Genomic DNA, 18,863 nt, shown 5'->3' with positions numbered 1-18,863 from the left:
GGTGGGTGGATAAGAAGTCCCTGATGACAGGGAAAGAAGAGGCAGAAAGCCACAGCTAGCAGTGCCACCTCTCCTCACACTACTCTTGGTCTATCCCAGCTCATGTTTTCCACAGCCAACTATCCTGGTCTTTCTAAAAGTTAGGGCTGTAGCAAGTACAGATGGCCCCTGACTTAACAATTTATCAACTTTATGGTGGTGCCACAGCAATAGGCATTCAATAGAAACTGTCCTTGGAATTTTGAATTTGGATCTTGTCCCCAGGTGCAGGTCTGCGGGGGGACTGTCTCTGTGATGCTGGGCAGCTAGCAACCACGGGGATAAGTGACCCACACGCTGACAACCAGTTTGTACCTGTACAGCCATTCTGTTTCTCACTTTCAGTACAGTAGGAGATATTCCACACTGTACTATAAAATGGGCTTTGTGGGAGATGGTTTTGTCCAACTGCGGGCTGATGTCAGCATCCTGAATGTGTTTGGCATAGGCCAGGTTAAGCTGTGAGGTTTGGCAAGTGAGGTGTAGTGAATGTATTTTCAACTCAGGATATTTTCTATTTAGGATGGGCTAATAGGGATGCGACCCCATTGTAAGTTGACGAAGATTTCGTATATAACACCTTACCAAATGGATAAAGATGAGAACATGAAATCATGAGATAAAAAATAACAAGTCCTCTCTAAACACACGGAAATGATGAACTGTCCATAGATTATAAACCCCAAATAACTAGAAAGCATTTAAGGGAACATGGTGTCTTGTGAGAGCTCCTGAACTGGCTTTGTTGGAGTCAACTTTCTGCTAAGTAGGGCTGATGAGTGAGGTTCACCAAAGGGCTCTAGATATGATATTACTGGAGTTCACTAGACTGACAGTTCCTCAGGGTGGTAAAGGTCAGAGCACTAAGCCTGTACTGCCACCCATGAAAGCCCAGAGCTGCCGTGAGGATGGACTTACGCCCTGTGCACCGCTTCCAGTGCTCCTGCCCCACGGTCAGCAGCTCCTTCACGCCGTCGTCCATGGCTTTGGTGAATTTACCAACAGCTTCGCACTTCTGTTCTCTGTGGGGCCAAAACACAAGAAGGCATGTCCTTGACTTTGCTACCAAATGGTCCAACAGTGTGACATGCAGGAGGAGAAAAATCAACATGGTCAGGTGAGACTCACGCTAAACATAATCACGGGTATTTGTTTTCTTGCATTGTAATAGTTGCTCTCACCAGGCTTGATTCAGATTTTTATTTCATTTTATTTTAAGATTTTATTTATTTATTTGACAGAGAAGAACACACAAGCAGGGACAGCAGCAAGGAGAGGGAGAGGGAGAAGCAGGCTCCCCATGGGGCAGGGAGCCCGATATAGGGCTCCATCCCAGGATCCTGGGATCATGACCTGAGCCGAATACAGGTACTTAATGGACTGAGTCTGCCAGGTGCCCCTTCTTTAGAAATCTGAATCAAGGGGTACCTCGGTGGTTCAGCTGATTAAGTATCTGCCTTTGGTTTAGGTCTTGATCCCAAATCTCTTGTTTCAGGGAGTCTGCTTGTCCTTCCCCCTCTGCCCCTTCCTTCTGGTTATGTTTGCTCTCTTTCAAATAAATAAATAAAATCTTAAAAAAAACAACAGAATTTTAAAGAATTAAAAATTTGCCATTTAAATGTTTAACTCTGCTTCCCTTCCTCCTTCAATTCCCTGTGAATTTTAACTAAAATTATTCTGAAGTAAACAAAATCATGATTTCTTGAATATCTGAGTGGAATTCTATCAGTGGAGGTACCCAGTGGTTCTTCATTCATTTTAACAAGTACTTTAACAAATCAGAGAAGGTAACATAGATACACAACCAGGTAAGTGATTCTGAACATCTTTGGCTGAGGATGTAAAAAGTACCAACTTGAAAACTCACCCCAATAATCATGTTAAATGGAAAAAAAAAAAAACCCTCCAGATCATAAGACAATGCATAGCATGAGGTCCTTTTTGTAACAATTTTTCCCTGAGCTATATCTGTGCAGGTGATGTTTCAGAAGACTATATAGACCTAGGCCAACATATTAGCATTGATTTTTTTCTCTTTGGGTAGTTACAAGATTGTGTGTTTTTTTTTTTTTTTTTTTTTCTTGTCTCTACGTTTGGTAACATAAGTGATAATTCTATAAGAAAAAAACTTAAAATCCCCATGATTTCTTGTTGGCCTTTAAATAGAAAAGGAACTACTTGATTTTCAACCAAGCCTACATTTAAAAAAAATTACATAATTAAAAAAACAAATTAAAAAATAGCACAAAAATGCAGGCTAGAGATTCCCTTCCTTCAAGGCAATAATCAGAGATTTCTGCTTTGTTGAATATTACATGGGTGTGCTCTATGCCATTTTCTTTTATCATTCTTTATTAGAAATGATTAGAAACCACTGTACCAGATAGGAAATCACTGACTTGAAGGTAAAAAGGAAGCCGACTTCCACCTGATGTTATGGCTAGAAAGAGAGCGCTCTCCTGCACAAGTGAGGCTCTCCTGAACACCTGACCACAGCCCCCACACCTTCATGCGGTCTAGCTCAACACCCTGCACCTCTGCTGAGGTCGGTGACGCCAGCCAAGGCCTGTCAGCACAGAAGGTGGACACAGGTTGGGAAAAAGGGAAGTGTGACAATATCTCTTACATTTCTAGTAGGTCCAAGTCAGGTGCTTCTGGTTCCATGGTGGAAAATATCATAACTCCCACCAGCTCATCTTTCTCGGCCTTTCTCTTCCCACTTTTCCATTCCTGCAAATAAGAACATCATAATGTTACAGGGGGGAGCAGTGTCAAAATAGGTTTCAAAATTCCCTAATGCAACTGGCTCAGTGATGGACTATGTTTAATTTTTGGCAGCAGCTCCCGTGCTGTTGCCCTTGGCACCGTGGGATGTCTCTACATCCCAAATGTAATTTCGGTGCACGAACAGTGCCAACACACAGAGGGGTCCCTGGGAGCCCGAGGCCCTCAGAGTAAGGTGGTTCCATCACTGCCCCTTCCCCATGTACAGCAACGTAACACAGTGAACATAAGCACCCTTAGGAATCCTGACCAAGAGAAACAAGCCAGCATTCCAGAAGCCCCCATGTGTCCCATCCCAACCGCCCCCCCCCCACCCCCTGTTCACTCCCAGAACAAGTAACACATTATCCTTTCCTTAGTGGTTCCTGGTTCCTCACTTTCCTTTCAAGTCTTACCATCTAAGCACAAGTCCCTCATCAGGGGGTCTACTAGTTTTTTGAACCAAAAAGACCATGTATATACGTGTGCTTTTGTGTCTGGCTTCCTGTGCTAACCCTGTGCTTACGAGCTACATCCACAGTGTTATCAGAGCTGCCGTGCATCGATTCCATTGTGGCACAATGTTCCACTGTATGATTACTCCCCAGTTTATTTCTTCATCCTCCCACTGGCAGCCACCCCAGGCCCCCCAGGTGATGAGTAAAGCTGCTATGTACACATATCCTGTACACGTGGGCACCTACGGGTCAGGTACACCCCTAGGGTGGAAAATGTTCAAATTTAGCAGGTAATGCCAGATGGCTTTCCAAACTGGTCTTACCCATTTCCACACCCACTGGCAGTGTGTAAAGAAAGCTCCTCAGTCCAACAAGAGCTTCGTTTGGTCAGTCTTTCTAATTATAGTCATTTGAGGACGTGAGCACTTGTATTCACTGTAGTTTTAATTGGCATTTGCTTGATGACTAATGAGGTTAAGCACTGTCCTACACATTTGTGGATTACTGAGGTACTTCCTTTTGTGAAGTACCTTACCAAATCTCTTTTTCTACTGGGTTATCTTTCTTACGGATTTCTATGGGTTTTCATATATTCCAAAATGCAGCCCTTTGTTGGTTATATATGTTCAGATCTTTAGCTTGTTTTTCACTTTTAGAGGCTTCTTTTGATACAGAGCAGTTCTTAATGATAATATAGTCTAATTTATCAGCTTCTTCCTGTGTGATTAATCATTTTTGTGTCCTATTTCAGAAATCCTTTCCTACCTTGGGGGTATGAAGATATTCCCTTATGTTACCTTCTTAGAAGCTTTACTGTGTTGCCTTTCACATTAGATTTGCAAATCGCCTGGAGCTGATTTTTTTAAGAAGATTTTATTTATTTATTTCAGAGAATGAGAGAGAGAGAGAGAGAGAGAGAGAGAGAGAGAGAGAGAAAAGGGAGTGTGCATGAGCAGGGGGCAGAGCAGAGAGAGAGGGAGAAGCAGATTCCCTGCTCAGGACAGAGCCAGAGCTAGGGCTTGATCCCAGGACCCTGATATTATGACCTAAGCCGAAGGCAGATGCTTTACTGAACCACCCAGGTGCCCCATGGAGCTGATTAAAACAACAACAACAACAACAAAAACTTTACACAATGGAAACTTTCAAATACATACAGAAGTACAGAGAAAAGTCTAAGCCCCGCTCAGACTCAGTTGTAACAGGTATCAACATTTTGCAGTCTTGGTTTTTCTATTCTCCTCCTTTCTACCTTCTATTTTCTTCTTGCTGATTTTATTGGAAGTCTCAAACATAGTGTCATTTCACCTATAAATATCTTTAATAGATAAAGCTGTGTTTTAAAAACATAACCGCAATTCCAGTGTCAAATCTAATGAAATCAATAGTAGACTGCTATGAGTGGTAACCAGACTTCATTTTTCCCCAATGACACCACCAAACTGACTCAACATCATTCACTGGAAAGACTGTCCTATTCCCACTGTACTTAGCACCATCTTTGCCATAAATCAAGTGTCCACTCTGTTCTGTTCTACTGGTCTGTTTGTCTCTCCTTATGCCAATATCATGGTTTTAAAATTATTTTAGCTTTGTAACGAGTCTCAATATCCAATAAAGCCCTCTTCCCACTTCCTTCATTTTTAAGAGCACCTTGGCTTTCTTAGTGCTCTGACTTTCCACATGGATATAGCATCTTTTCTGTTCCTCAATCCATGAAACAGTATTGGAACACTTAGCTAGGTTTTTCTTTTATTTCTGTCAAAAATGTTTCATAGTTTTTTATGTAGAGTTTTTGGGTACATTATCTTGTACTTATTCCCAGATATATTTTTATGCTATTGTGATAGTTTTTTATAGACTTTCATTCTGTGTTTACTGCTGGTATGTAAATATGTGAAGTCATATATCCAGCTATCTTACTAACCACTTATTTCTAGTAATTTTTCTGTAGGTCTTCTATGTCCATCCATCTACACAAGCTACTGCTGGCCAAAGAATCATAGCTTTTAGTGATTATCTAGTTTTTTTTTTTTTGGATTATCTAGTTTTACACTGTCATTTAGCAGGTGAGGAAACTGTGGCCAAGACCACAGAAGGGGCTAGAAGCAGAGCCCAGGCACCCTGAATCCAAGTTCTTTCTTTTTCCTATTATATCAAATCCATCCAAAGTTCCCAGTGTCTAGATTTATTATTATTTTTAATTACAATATTCTGTATAAAACACAACTTTTAGAAGTGCTTTCTAAATCAAATCTTTGTAAAATCAGGACTTTTGTTAAAGTCCTGTGGGTAACAGTAAGGCGACAAACTTGGGAGGGTATGCCTTATAGTTTTTGTGTCTAAAGAGTAACAAAACTGATGGACAGAACTCACTCGAAGAACCCAGTGGTTACAGGGCATATTGTGAATGAACCACTACATCTCACCAGAGAAATAAGAGTTTTCCAGGGCAGCTTGTAGGGCTAGACCTGCGATCTCTACAAAAATTGTTGAAGCACCTCCATGTTTTCTAGCTCCTGGCCTGGTTACATGTAACACATTGAAATGAATGAGCCTGCCAATTCTAGAAATAAGCAGTAACTGAGAATAAGGCCCAAATATTTATACTAAGTTAAGTGTATGCCTATGTCTGTAAACACATACAGTGCCTGATTATTTATGTTTATTATAAATGTGTTCACATTAACAAGGGGAAAGTACTATAAAGCAGTTTAGCGAGTAAATCTCTGAAAGTTCTAACAAAGTATGTAATATTCTAGCATTTAAATAAACTTGAAAATAAGTCATGACTTTTTTCTAGGATTGTAATGTATTTCATATCTGCTGTTGGCATCTGAGCTGACTCATGCTTTTATTCTCTGCATTGTTTTCTAAGATATGTAATATTTGTTATAAGAGAAAGATGGAGAAAACATCTTTTTACAGAATAAAAAGATACAATATAGAGTAAAAGCTTACTGAGAGAGAGAAAACTGTTTCCAAAGCAGGACAATAATGAGATGTCAGACAGCCAATGTTTTCTTGATTCTCAACAAAGAACACATGGCCACTGGCAGAATGACTAGCCATGGGGACAAAGAGAGACTGGCATTCATTACTGTGGACTTGGGATTGCAGTTCTGGAAAAATGACTTGGTTTTGAGAAGGATGGTCTACCTCTGAATCTACTTTTCTTTTCATAACATTATCACACTGCAAGGTCAAAACGGAATCTTAAGAACTCATTCACTCTACTTCCCTGACTTCATGAGACTAAAATACTCTGCACTGTTTGGGGCCTTTCCTATCTTTAAAAGCATCTTGGGGAAAAACATTCCTCACCTTATCATATCCTTCACCTCCTGCCCACTCTGGGCCACTCTATTCCAAGTTTATGGAAGACCATTCTGGCGAGCAGTTCTTCCACAGAGCAGGACTAATTTCCTCTGGTTAGGATCTAGGGTTCTGCCCCTCGTGGTCTTTGGAGGGAATAAGAAATAGCTAACCAACATCCTATTAACTTTCAGACATAAAATTGATGCAAACGTAATAATTCTCAATATGACCTGAGACTATCACAATAAAAGGTCCTACCTTTTCATCTCGGAAATTTAGAAATTGCTGGAAAAGCTCACTTTCTGAGATTACTGGGTGACGACACATCCTGGTCATCCACGCCTGGAGTCTCTCCATGCGCATTTTGATAAATTCTTCTTCAAAGCGACCTGCAAGGTGCACAACAAGAGTGACTTAAGATGCGGTGTAAAATGAGAATTGTCGTCACCACAAACGAAGATGTTTGTCTCAGCGGGTACTTGGGAGAAAGTCATTCAGTAAAAGGTAAAAGACCATGGCAGTTTTTCACTAACTTACAAACAAGCTGCAACACAGCAAATGCTTCAGAGAACCATGGGAAAGATACGACAGATGTTTTAGTTTACAACGATTCTGATTGAACAAGCTAATAAACTTTTTAATTGTGACAAGAAAAATCACAGCTACAAAATGCGATTTTCCTCAAGGATCCCTAAGCTCTCAAAAAATTTAAAAGCAAATCTTATCTGGGTATGAACAACTTTCTCTGTCTGATAAACTAAGACTATGCCAGTTCTGTGTGACCGTATGAAGCCCTGTGGGCAAGAAAGGGGAAAGAAAATACAATTTAATGTCTTACAAAGTGCATAACATTTCTCTATTTATAAAAACGTGTCCAAACATTTTTAATTAAATCTCAAAAACACAAACAAATTGACTATTTTTGAAAAGTAATTCAGGACGGTGGTTTTTATTCCATCTGGTTTTAAAAATTAAAGCCAAAAATAGAAAAAGCAATTTTTCCATGAATGCAGTAGTAAAAGCTACTATCTCAGAACTTATGACCATTCTAAAACATAGCTTAATGAGTGATATTTCTATTTTAAGAGCAGAAATTCAGCTTAACAAATCTGACATACCAAACATCAAATGAACACTGAACATTTTTATAAGCTTACCAAATAAAACCACTAGTAGTTAAAAGGCTTCTGGAGATGAAAGTTCCAGCTACAGTTGAGTGAGGCAATCAGCTATTCCCATCCCCCCAAAATAATTATAAAACTGGACAGAACCCACCAAAAATAAGTGCTCTGGAAATCAACCAAAGGCACACAGCCATCTGAGAAGTGTTTATACTTGCAAAACTGCTAACCTTTATGCAAGAACCGTGGAAATCTGCAGTGTTCTGTTTGGCATGAGGCTGCTCCCATCTCCTCCCACTGCCCCTGTGCCTCCCCACCCTCTCCTCGGCTGACATGGAAGCTCTACCAGTGTAGAACAGGCTGTGAAGACTGGCTGCTTCAGGTTCCCTGGTGAGGTGGAAGGCTGGCTTGACCTGGAGTGGTGGGACATGCCCATGCTTGGTGGTGGCGGCAGTGACAATCCAGAGGCTGGTCAAGATAAAGTGCCAGTGGTTCCACTAGCCAAGGTTGCATGGTTGGGTCAAGCATATTCCAGGCTGAAGCTGTGTGCAGAAACAGTGGAGGCCAGAGGGGATCCAAGCCAGGCACACACACCTGGCCAGCTCTGAGGTTGCACACACTTGTAAAGGAGACACAAAAAGGCCCACAAAAAAGCAAAAAGCCAGGGTAGCCAACTTGAAAATTATCTGAGCTTTGAATGCAGTCCCCTCTCCACACGAAGATCCATCAGCACAGGACAGAAGCCTAACTGGCTTGAGGCAGGCTTCCCACTAATCTACACAGACGCAAGGGTGAACCCCAGGAAGCCAAAGTTAAAAGAGGAAAAATCAGAATCAAGATTGCTAAAATTTATTCCCTAAAATGTTCAGTTTTCAACAAAAAATCAAGAGAGATACAGAGAAATTGCAAGGTATGACCCATACCAACAAAAAAGTAGTCAACAGAAACTATCTCTAAGTGTATCTGGATGTTGAATTTAGCAGACAAAGCAGCTTCTAGAAATATACTCAAATAACTAAAGGAAGTTATATTTTAAAATGTAAAGGCAAATATGACACGGAATTAAAACAAAGATTCTCAAGAACTTATAAAATATTAAAATGAAAAATTTGGAGTTGAGAATAACTGAAATTAAAAATTCACTCTAAGGGTTCAAATGCAGATTCAAGATGGCAGAAGAATCCATGAATCTGAAAACAGATGAACAGAAGTGATCTAATATGAAGAATAGAGAGAAAAAACTGGAAGCATCATGAATGGGCCTCAGAAAATAAAGCATACCAATACACTGGTAATGAGAGTCCCCAGAGGAGAAGGGAGAAAGAAGAAGAAAAAATATTTGAAGAAATAATAGAGGAAAGTTTCTCAAATTTGATGGAAACCTATAATCTGATTTCCAGAAGCTCACCCTGGATAAGATAAATATGAAGATATCCACACCAAGATACAGCAGAATTAAACTGCTGAAAGACAGAAATGAAATCTTGACAGCAGCAAGTGAAAAATGCCTCATTTTGTGTGGTGGTGGTGGTGGTAGTGGTATGTGCGCGTGTGTATGTAATCAGTGGAATAGATGGACTAGTCATCTGACAACAATGGAGGTCAGGAGCAATGGAAAGACATATTCACCATGCTGAAAGGAAAACTGTCAGCCATGAATTCTACAACCAGCACACCTATCCTTCAAAAATCAAAATAAAGACATTCCCATACAAACAAAGATGAGCAAACTAATTTTATATATATATATATATATATATAGCAAATCTGTATTACATATACAACAAACCTGTATTACAGAAATATTAGAGGAAGTCCCTTGTGCTAAAAAAAAATACTACCTCAGGCTAAAAGGAAATTACCCAAATTCACAGAGAGAAATGAAGAGCACTACAAATATGTGGGTTAACATAAAATACGTATTTTTTCCAACTTCTTCTCTTAAGAGATATGACTGTAGAAAGCAATAATTATTATACCATATTGTTGGGTTTATAACAGATATAGATATAAAATATGACAGTACATAAACAGAGAGAGGGAACCAGAGCTATACTGGAGAAAAGTTTCTATCAATTTTACTAGAATTGAGTATTCATATGAAGTATGCTGTGATATTACAGAAAGATGCATACTGAGGCAACCGCTAAGAATATAATTTTTAAAATTTAGAGGAATGGGCAGCCCTGGTGGCGCAGTGGTTTAGAGCCACCTGCAGCCCGGGGTGTGATCCTGGAGACCCGGGATCGAGTCCCACGTCGGGCTCCCTGCAAGGAGCCTGCTTCTCCCTCTGCCTGTGTCTCTGCCTCTCTCTCTATCATGAATAAATAAATAAAATCTTTAAAAAAATAAAATTTAGAGGAAAAATGAGAGGAATTAAAACAGCACATTAGAAAATATTTCACACAAAAGAAAGGCAGTAAGGGAGGAAGAGATCAATAGTCAAACAATGTCAAAATGGCAAATGTAAATCTGAGTCAATAATGATTAAATATGAATGGTCCAAAAACTCTAATCAAAATGCAGAGGTTGCCAGATGTGATAAAAAAAAAAAAAGCAATCTCCAATAATGTTGTCAACAGGAGATACAGATTCAAAGACAGCAACAGACTGAAGTAAAAGATGGTAAAAGATAGGTCTTGCAAACAGCAACCATAAGAGAACTGGGGTGACTATATTAACATCAGACAAAATAGATTTTAGGGACACCTAGGTGGCTCAGTGATTAAGCGTCTGCCTTTGGCTCAGGGCGGGATCCTGGCATCCCGGGATTGAGTCCTGCATCGGGCTCCCTGCATGGAGCCCGCTTCTCTCTATGTCTCTGCCTCTCTCTGTGTCTCTCTCACGAAAAAATAAATAAAATCTTAAAAAAAAACAAAAAACAAAATAGATTTTAGCACAGGAATTTTACTAGACACAAAAGGACACATTTCATAATTATAAAAGAGTCACAACATCAGGGAGATATAACAATTACTAACTGTATGTATACCAATCACAGTCCCAGCATGATTAGTTCTAAATATCTACAAATTGAGTCAAATTTATTTGGAAAGGCAAAAGAAAAATAGTCCAAAGTTATTATGAAAAAGAACCAAATTGGAGAATTTATACTATGCGATTTAAAGATTTACTATAAAGTTACACTAATCAAGATAGTGGGGTGTCGGCATAAGGATGGACACACAAATCAATAGAACAAAATATAGACCAGAAATAAAACCACACAAATATGTTCAATTGATTTTTGACAAGATGTAAAGGAAATTCAACAGAAAAAGAACACTTTTCAACAGACAGTGAACTACTTGATGCCCAGGTGCATAACATAAACTTCTGCCTTATTACAGTCACATCTTATACAAACACTAACTTGAAATTCATCTAAAACTACAAAACTTTCTGGAGAAAATATTACTGTGAACTTGGGTTAGGTAATGAGGTTTTCATCATGATGTCTAAAACACAATCCATGAAAGAAACAATTGGTAATTTGAACTTCATGAGAAGCTTCTGTTATGAGAAAGACACTGTTGAGAGAAAGACAAGCCATGCTCAGGACAAATTATTTGCAAATCACCTTATTTGACAGAGGACTTGTTTCCAGAATATAAAGATTTCTCAAAACAACCTAATAAGAAATGGGCAAAAGATTTAAACAAACTCTTCGGGATCCCTGGGTGGCGCAGCGGTTTAGCGCCTGCCTTTGGCCCAGGGCGCGATCCTGGAGACCCAGGATCAAATCCCACATCGGGCTCCCAGTGCATGGAGCCTGCTTCTCCCTCTGCCTATGTCTCTGCCTCTCTCTCTCTCTCTGTGTGACTATCATAAATAAATAAAAATTAAAAAAAAAATAAACAAACTCTTCACCAAAGAAAATATATGGAAGGGAAATGAGCACAGGCAAAGATGCTCAATACGGGAAATGCAAGTTAAAACTATGATGAGGTACCACTACATATTTAGTAGACATGTTAAAATAGAGGAAAATTGACACTATCCAAAGTGGAAGTAGGGATGTGGAGCCCCTGGTACCAGCCTCATCCTCTGCTGGTGGGATCCAGCTGCTTTGGAACAGTTTGGCAATTTCTTAAACATGAAACATACACCCGCCAAATGATCTAGTCATTCCACCCTTAGGTATTCATTCACCAAAGAGAAATGATAACTTACACTCGTATAAAAACTTTTATGTAAATGTTTCTAGCAGCTTGATTTATAAATGTCCCAGACTGGAAACCCAAACGTCTTTCAAGGAGTGAATGGATAAACAAAACGCATACTGTCGAGTGAGAAAAGCCAGAATCAGAGAACTACACACTGTATGCTTCCGTTTTTATGGCGAGGAGGGGAGGCGGGGGATAGGACAGACCAGTTCTCAGTTTCAGTGATCCATTCTACCTTTTTTTTTTTTTTAGTTTCTATTTTATTTATATCTGCTCTATATTACTTCTTTTTTCTGCTGGTTTTGTGCTTTGTTTGCTCTTCTTTTTCTAGTCCTTTAGGCATAAGGTTAGGTTGTTTGAGATTTTTCTTGCTTCCTAAGGCATGTCTAAATGCTTCCATTTATAACGATATTCTGGAAAAGGTAAAAATATGGAGACAACACATCAGTGTTGTCATGGGTTAGAACTAGGGGCTGGGGTTGAATATAAAAGGGCAGCTCAAGGGAATTTGGGGAAGTGATGGGACGCCTTGCCTTGTCCCTTGAACATAGTTGTGGTTATAAGACTGCAGTGGTAGTTGTCAAAATTCTTAAAACTATACACCAAAAGGAGTGAATTTACTGTACAGAGGTTTACAAATAAAAATTTAAAAGTGCAGCCATGGCCTTTCCTTTAGAAGTTACAAGTACAAATAAGCACAAATTTCTTTTAAAGGGAAGAGCATTACAGATCCACGTAGCAAAAACTCCTTACCTAAGAGGTGTCACTTGAACAGCATGATGGGTCTGGGCACTTCCTATATAATAAAACACTTCAAATTTTGCACTTATTAGGAGTACAGATTAAGTGCTACAGAAGCTTAAACTATGAAGAAACAAAGTCTGAGCCCTAGGAAAGAAGTTGACCCACCTCCTGGGCAAAAAAAGACCCAGTAAGTCAGCATCAACCTGGCTTACACTGAATTCTCTATTAGGAGAAAGTGAGTTATACGAAGAGTTTATAACGTACTCATTGACTGAAATTAACTAATTATTAGTGATTCTTATTCCTCCTGAAATATTTTCTGACATTGCTGGTTTATTCTGAACTCTGACTTTAGATGTTATTTTGTACAGGTCAGGATTTTCCTACCAGGTTCCAGAGAACTAGAAAGAAGGTTAGGGGAGAGAGATTTCTAATTCCCCACTTTCAACGAATCTTAGGTTTTCACCAAGGATGGGAGAGTACCAGTCTGGCACCCAGGAATAAAACCAGATTCATCCAATACTATTTCACAATGAAGAAGATCTATCAACAAATAAAAAGCACTTGCTGTAAGTTTCTCAGAGATTGATTATCAAGTCCACAGAAATATCATGACATCATCTACTTGGCATTCCTGTTTCTTTTCTCCAGGATGTAAGTGAGAGGCGAGTTTATATAATAATGATCTTGTGGGGACCACAGGCAGGAGGCAAACGAGAGAGAGGAGAAATAAAGTGGCTTCTGTGCTTTTCGGTTTCCTCGGCACATATCCCAGTCAGTGAATCAAAGCTCAACTTTCTTCAGACCGAGCGGCTGTTGCTTTCTTGCTTTTCTAGGACATCCCCCTGGCTTCGGGCCTGCACTTTAAAAAACCAAACCTTGGTATGGGGGTGGAGAACTGTGACTCCATGATGCTTTAAAACAGCACTGAGTTATCTAGATTCAGAACGAACAATGTATTAAAGTCTAAAAGATAGGAGGAATCCCTACAGCCCCAAAATAGCTCATGAGTCTGTTTATTTAGCTACTACAAAGCACCTGTTGTGCTAATCAAGTTGATAAAGGATAGTATAAAATTCAGGAAACAGACTGAAAATTGAAAGCAAGGAGAAAGGCAGAACCAAACTTTTCATGGACATAAATTTGTAAAAGGAAAGCCGTGATTTCAAACAATAAGGATGACCAAGAGGAGCAACAGTGACTATCTGAGCTGGGCCCAGAACTGGGGGCCTGAGGACACCTCTGGGTGGAAGGGAGCAGCAATCCATCTACACCACCTGGCTGCCCTTCTGTGGCCTTCACTCAGCTGCTCTGGCTCTGCCCAGATGATGGCCACAACACATGATCCATCTGGCAACACAGCCTCACTCTCCACTCTCCTATGCACGATTTGAAATTTTTGAAAAGTTTTCAAAAAAAAAAAAAAAAGTCACAATCAAAACAACGTCTTTAAAAAGCAAAACTCCATCTCCTCAAAAAACTTCAGAGAAGCCTAAGCGTACAACAAAGTAAAGCACAAAGTAAAGTTCTAAGGAGAAAAATAACTTTCTTATCCTAGGGTAACTCATTCCAGCTAAGGACTAGTTGATGAACATCTTGTGAGTTTAACAGAGCAAGCTCTGGAATGAGATTCCAATTCCTGAGCCAGCGGTGTTGAGCAGAGCCTGCTGGACGGCTCTGATGGGAGGCAGTGCATGAGCCGTGACATCTGGTTGGCAGGGACACCCGTGCCCCGCCTCCCCAAACTGAAAGCATCTGGAGCTGGCTCTGCCATCTGGCCGCCGAATTCCCCACCCTCTCTAAACTACCTGCATCTTACTCTTGCTGAGCGAGGACTAAGCCCTCTCCATCTTCCCTGACCCCCAGGAAAGAAGCCTTCCTTCATGCATTCCACACCTCCTCCAACTGAGTTCAGGTCAGCCTTTTGAGGTCTTGAGGCCTCTGTAGTGCTGACCTCTGTAAGCCTTATTCTCATCTTTGATTCTTTCCTTTCTATACTTAATAGTTTCACTTAGTTGCAAATGTTCTAGCTACATATTAAAACTCTTTCTAATCTTCAGTAAAGCTCAGCTTTTTTACACACTTTTATTCCAAGACAAACATACTGAGTTCTGAGTACTGATATTCCAGGCTCTATACTAGGCTAAAGATGTAAAACAACAAAACAGTGACAGTTCTCAAAGTAGACAGAAACAAATACTCTCTGACTGCATATTTACAAATGGCTTTGGTAGCACTGTGAATTATCTACCAGAAAATCATTTGAGGCACGGGGAGCAGGGGAAATAGGACACCCTAAATAAATGGAACAGGGTAATAATGATAAACAAAAACACTGAAATATTAATAGTCACCAAAATAATTGAGTGGAGAACTTGGCAACATCTTAAGTTAATACTTAGAGGCTCTGTGGCTTCTGATGCTTCCACGAAAACAACATGGCTAGACTGCATGACATGTTTACATCATTTGGATCATACATTTTTATTTCCATTCCAGGCTATCTGGATCATTTCTATTTTTTCAGGTGTCACTTTTCACATTTAAAAAATTCACACATTTCTTTTATAGGCAATCAAGTAGCAACAAGGACACAATGAGTTCGCTAGAACTTAAGATACATATACAAGAACTCTGATAGAAAATTTTATGAAGCACTCTCATTAGGTGTTTAGGTAACTTCCAAATACATGTACAGTATATATAGATTTATAGTATTTAGACACTGTTTCTAAACTCAAACATTTTGTTCTTCTAGAAGATGGAAAACGTCACTACTGATTCACATGAGGAAAGATGCTCTATCCACTGTCTTGTTATTTGTTATCCTGAGTGTCACGTGCACTCACCTGTGACTTGCTTATCTGGAAGAGAAGGGATTGGAATGGCTGACCCAAACTTAACCAGGAGACGTTCATATAACCAGTCAAAGTGCTTATACCTGTGGTTTACGGATCGATTAGTGTTCTACAAGACAAGGGAAGGAGAAGAAAACATTACCAATGCCAACTATGGACAATGAAGAAAAAAGCAAATTTTAGCTAGGAATGCAAGCACAAATCTATTTTTGATAATTTAGATACTTACCGTAGGTGTTAACTGATATTCAATGTAGCTCTTCAGACCGTACATTTTGGAGCCTTTCCTGGGATCTGCTACCACACAGTCAAATGTAGAGGTAGGATAAACCCACATTGGGCCATAATCTCCAACCTACATAATGTTTCAGGAAGAGTTAATTTTGTCACATGGAAAAACAGTCAATATATTTGATATAAATTGTCAAATGATTTTCTTTTTAGGACTACAAGTCCCTTTGGAGGGTCATTCTTTCTCTTTTCTGTGAAGTTCTATAAATGCTCTCTATTCCTGATAAGGTTATATTTAAAGACTCACCTGCTAGGGCAAATCCTTCTGCTCCCCACATGGTCATCTCAGGCCATGGAGAAGAGAGGTCTATCTCCCTCCCCTCCAGGGGAGGCAGGATAGAACACAATTTTCCTCTCTCTAGTCCAGGTGTCTTAGTTATATGTGATGAAGGCCAAGTTTTTAAAAATTTCCAATCTCTCACAGACTAGTAGTTTTGTGGAATATAAAGTTACACACCTGGATGTCCTGACAATGTCAAATTTCCCTCCAACTTTCTCAATGCTTACTTTCATTCTCTGCATATTCAGTCCTAATTCTTTTTAAAGGTAGAAAGAAGAAAAAGTGGGGGTAGGGTACGGGGGTTCAGAGGTTATGAGGTCGGGAAGGTGACCAGGACCCAAACAATCTTACGAGGGGACTAGAGAGATCTTGACAATAAGCTACTATGAGGCCTCAAGAGGGAGCCCAGATCCAGAAAACGCTGAAAGCTGTAGAACAGGAGACTCTGACGAACTTTCCTCAGCGACTGGGACCGAGAGGCAATTCTGATCAAGTAGGGCCTAAGATCCAGGGGATTGCATTTTATTAGTGGGCAGGGTTACTGTGCCTTAAGAGTAAAGAACCATGGATCTGCTTTCTCTTGGCTTTCCGAAGACTCGAAGGCATTATCCTTCGGCTTCCCTTTCCATGCGAGGAACATGCATAGGCAGGCTGGCCTACAGGGTACATGGGCCTGGGGCCACCTAAAACTTACAGAAAAACTCTGATGTTGAGGTACTTTAGTTCCAACACTATCGTGCTTGTGATAAAGTCCCTTTTGAGGGCTCTTAGTCCTGTGGAGTTTTAAATTTAGTGAAAAGAATAATACATGTTCAGTAATTTACAAAAAAAAAAAATCTGAAGAAAAAATTTAAACATTAAAAATTTAATTAAAAAATTAAAAATTAAAATAATCTTTAGTCACTTAAGATAATTACCCCAAATTCACTTTGAGGGAAAAAGGATGAAAAGGGGCTCTTGGTCACAACACTTTTTTCTGGAGCTTCTAGGATTTCAAGCTTTTCAAAGATGTAGGAACAAGTAATAATAATTAAAAAAAATTCCAGTATCGTTTATGCATTTTATCAAGTTTCCCAGGACCTAGAGATGATAGAATAAGATGAGATGTTTCTCCAGCCTTGTTTGGGTTCATGGTGATTACGTTCAAGACTCTCCGGCAACCCCAACCCCATCCTACAGTTACAGGGTTAAGTCAATAGAGTCAAAAGATAGCCAGAGTTCTCTTTTCCAGAATTTCATCTGGAAATATAGCACTAGACAGTGCTTAGGACAGAACATCTATCAGCAATTGACATTTGGGTGAAACCAGAAAGCCCATGACATGTAATAATCAAGTTATTCTAAGAGAGAGATTCTTAATGGTGTCACTAATTCCTAGCTTTTACTTGCTAGCACCTTATTGTGACCTGACAGCTGGTTTATTGGAAGACAGACTAATTATTACCAAGGCAGTGAAAAGGGCATCTTTTGATAATATGCATGTACTTTGCCAGGGCAGAAACTAAATATTTGAATTGGGTTTATTAGCTAAATATACAGAGTTGGTAGAAAGACAGCATGTAAAAGATACTTCAAGACACCCTAGAGAAGAAAGATTATTAAAAGAATATACACTATAGGTGTGGTTAGTTCAGTTACTAATAATCTTAAAGGTAAAAATAAAAAATATCTACATATAATGGCTGGCATTAATTAATGCTAATTATCTTTAGCATTCTTACAATACTAATATATATTGTCAGTTATGTGGAACATTAAATCTGTTAAAAAATACCCTCCAGAAGACTAATAACCCTCTTAACTTTAAGGTATTATAAAAGAGCTTAATTAGAAACAAAGCAAGCAAACAAAAATGAGCTAACTTACAATGATAGGAATTTTCTCTTTGGGTTTTGCTAGTTGCTTGGCCAACAAATACTGTTCCATTCCAGGTTTTGCAAATCCAGGAAACCTAGTCATGAAGACAAATGTCGTGAGTCTTAGGTCTTTCCTCATAGAATTCTACAACTCTTGTCCTCATAGACTGAAATACAACAGTTTTAACCTTGTTCTGCCTTTCAGATGTACCAGGAGTAGGAAACTGGTAAATGAAACCTAATGTAATCAGATTGTTCAATGGCCAATTAGTCATTTAATTAGGCTTAATCTGGTAAGAGAACAGTTTGACTCCAGAAGGTGTGATATTTATGGGTACTCTATTTGCTTAACTGGATCTAAAACACTCTATCACCCTACAAAGAGTGAAGGGCAGCCTAGAAAATTGTCCCCCAGGGCACAGGAGGACAAAGTAGCAAGCATAGCCATTTGAGTTGAATACATGGGGCAGTGGCCACACGCCAACATTTCTGCATCCAAATTAAAGCTGCCTTTCAACATAATCCCTCTAGGAGGCCACAATTATTCCAAAAAAGCTGTTACCATTCATAAGCACTTGTGCCATTTCCTTTTAGAGTCATCTTCAGAACTGGTTTATGAGACACAAAAGAAAACGGGTCTCCTCAGTAAAGAGACCCCAAACATTCTAAAATTGGGAGAAAAGCTGGAATATACATACAGTGGTCCAACGCAGTATTTTGGACAAGTAGGGCAAGATTAATTTGGGTTTTAGAAGTGCTTTTAATAAATGGAAAAAAAAAAAAGACTCTCAGGAAGCAAAATACCTATACTAGGGAAAGAAATATTAATTCTACAAAAAAACAGCTACACTACTTCTATTTCATTGATATAGCAAACTAAAGACCAATGTGATGGTTTCAGGGGCCCCTCCTTCATCCTCAAATGACTTACCTCTATCCTCTTTCCTCTAGACAATCTTTAAACACAGC

At 39.4% G+C, this 18,863-nt stretch overlaps 1 protein-coding gene and 1 long non-coding RNA gene across 10 annotated transcripts in view; both read right to left on the bottom strand.

The window, feature by feature from the left end:
* The window catches only part of SNX9 (sorting nexin 9), a 114,136-nt gene that overhangs the window by 16,810 nt on the left and 78,463 nt on the right, over nucleotides 1-18,863 (bottom strand). For all 9 annotated transcript variants that reach the window (XM_072829029.1, XM_072829046.1, XM_072829009.1 and 6 more), the window contains 6 exons: nucleotides 17,905-17,989; nucleotides 15,697-15,822; nucleotides 15,459-15,576; nucleotides 6,837-6,967; nucleotides 2,666-2,769; nucleotides 958-1,061 (listed from right to left, as the gene is read on the bottom strand). In XM_072829029.1, coding sequence (XP_072685130.1) covers nucleotides 958-1,061; nucleotides 2,666-2,769; nucleotides 6,837-6,967; nucleotides 15,459-15,576; nucleotides 15,697-15,822; nucleotides 17,905-17,989 — 668 coding nt within the window. The remainder of the gene's footprint in view (nucleotides 1-957; nucleotides 1,062-2,665; nucleotides 2,770-6,836; nucleotides 6,968-15,458; nucleotides 15,577-15,696; nucleotides 15,823-17,904; nucleotides 17,990-18,863) is intronic.
* LOC140635078 (uncharacterized) lies at nucleotides 2,832-6,828 on the bottom strand. The gene is made up of 2 exons (XR_012032433.1): nucleotides 6,585-6,828; nucleotides 2,832-4,578 (listed from the first exon to the last, which is right to left on the bottom strand). It is a non-coding gene; the product is annotated as an uncharacterized lncRNA (long non-coding RNA).

Source organism: Canis lupus, chromosome 1 (genome assembly GCF_048164855.1).
Source record: "Canis lupus baileyi chromosome 1, mCanLup2.hap1, whole genome shotgun sequence".
Classification (NCBI taxonomy): Eukaryota; Metazoa; Chordata; class Mammalia; order Carnivora; family Canidae; genus Canis; species Canis lupus.
Note: the sequence above shows the minus strand (reverse complement) of the source record. Positions and strands in the feature narration are given on the sequence as shown.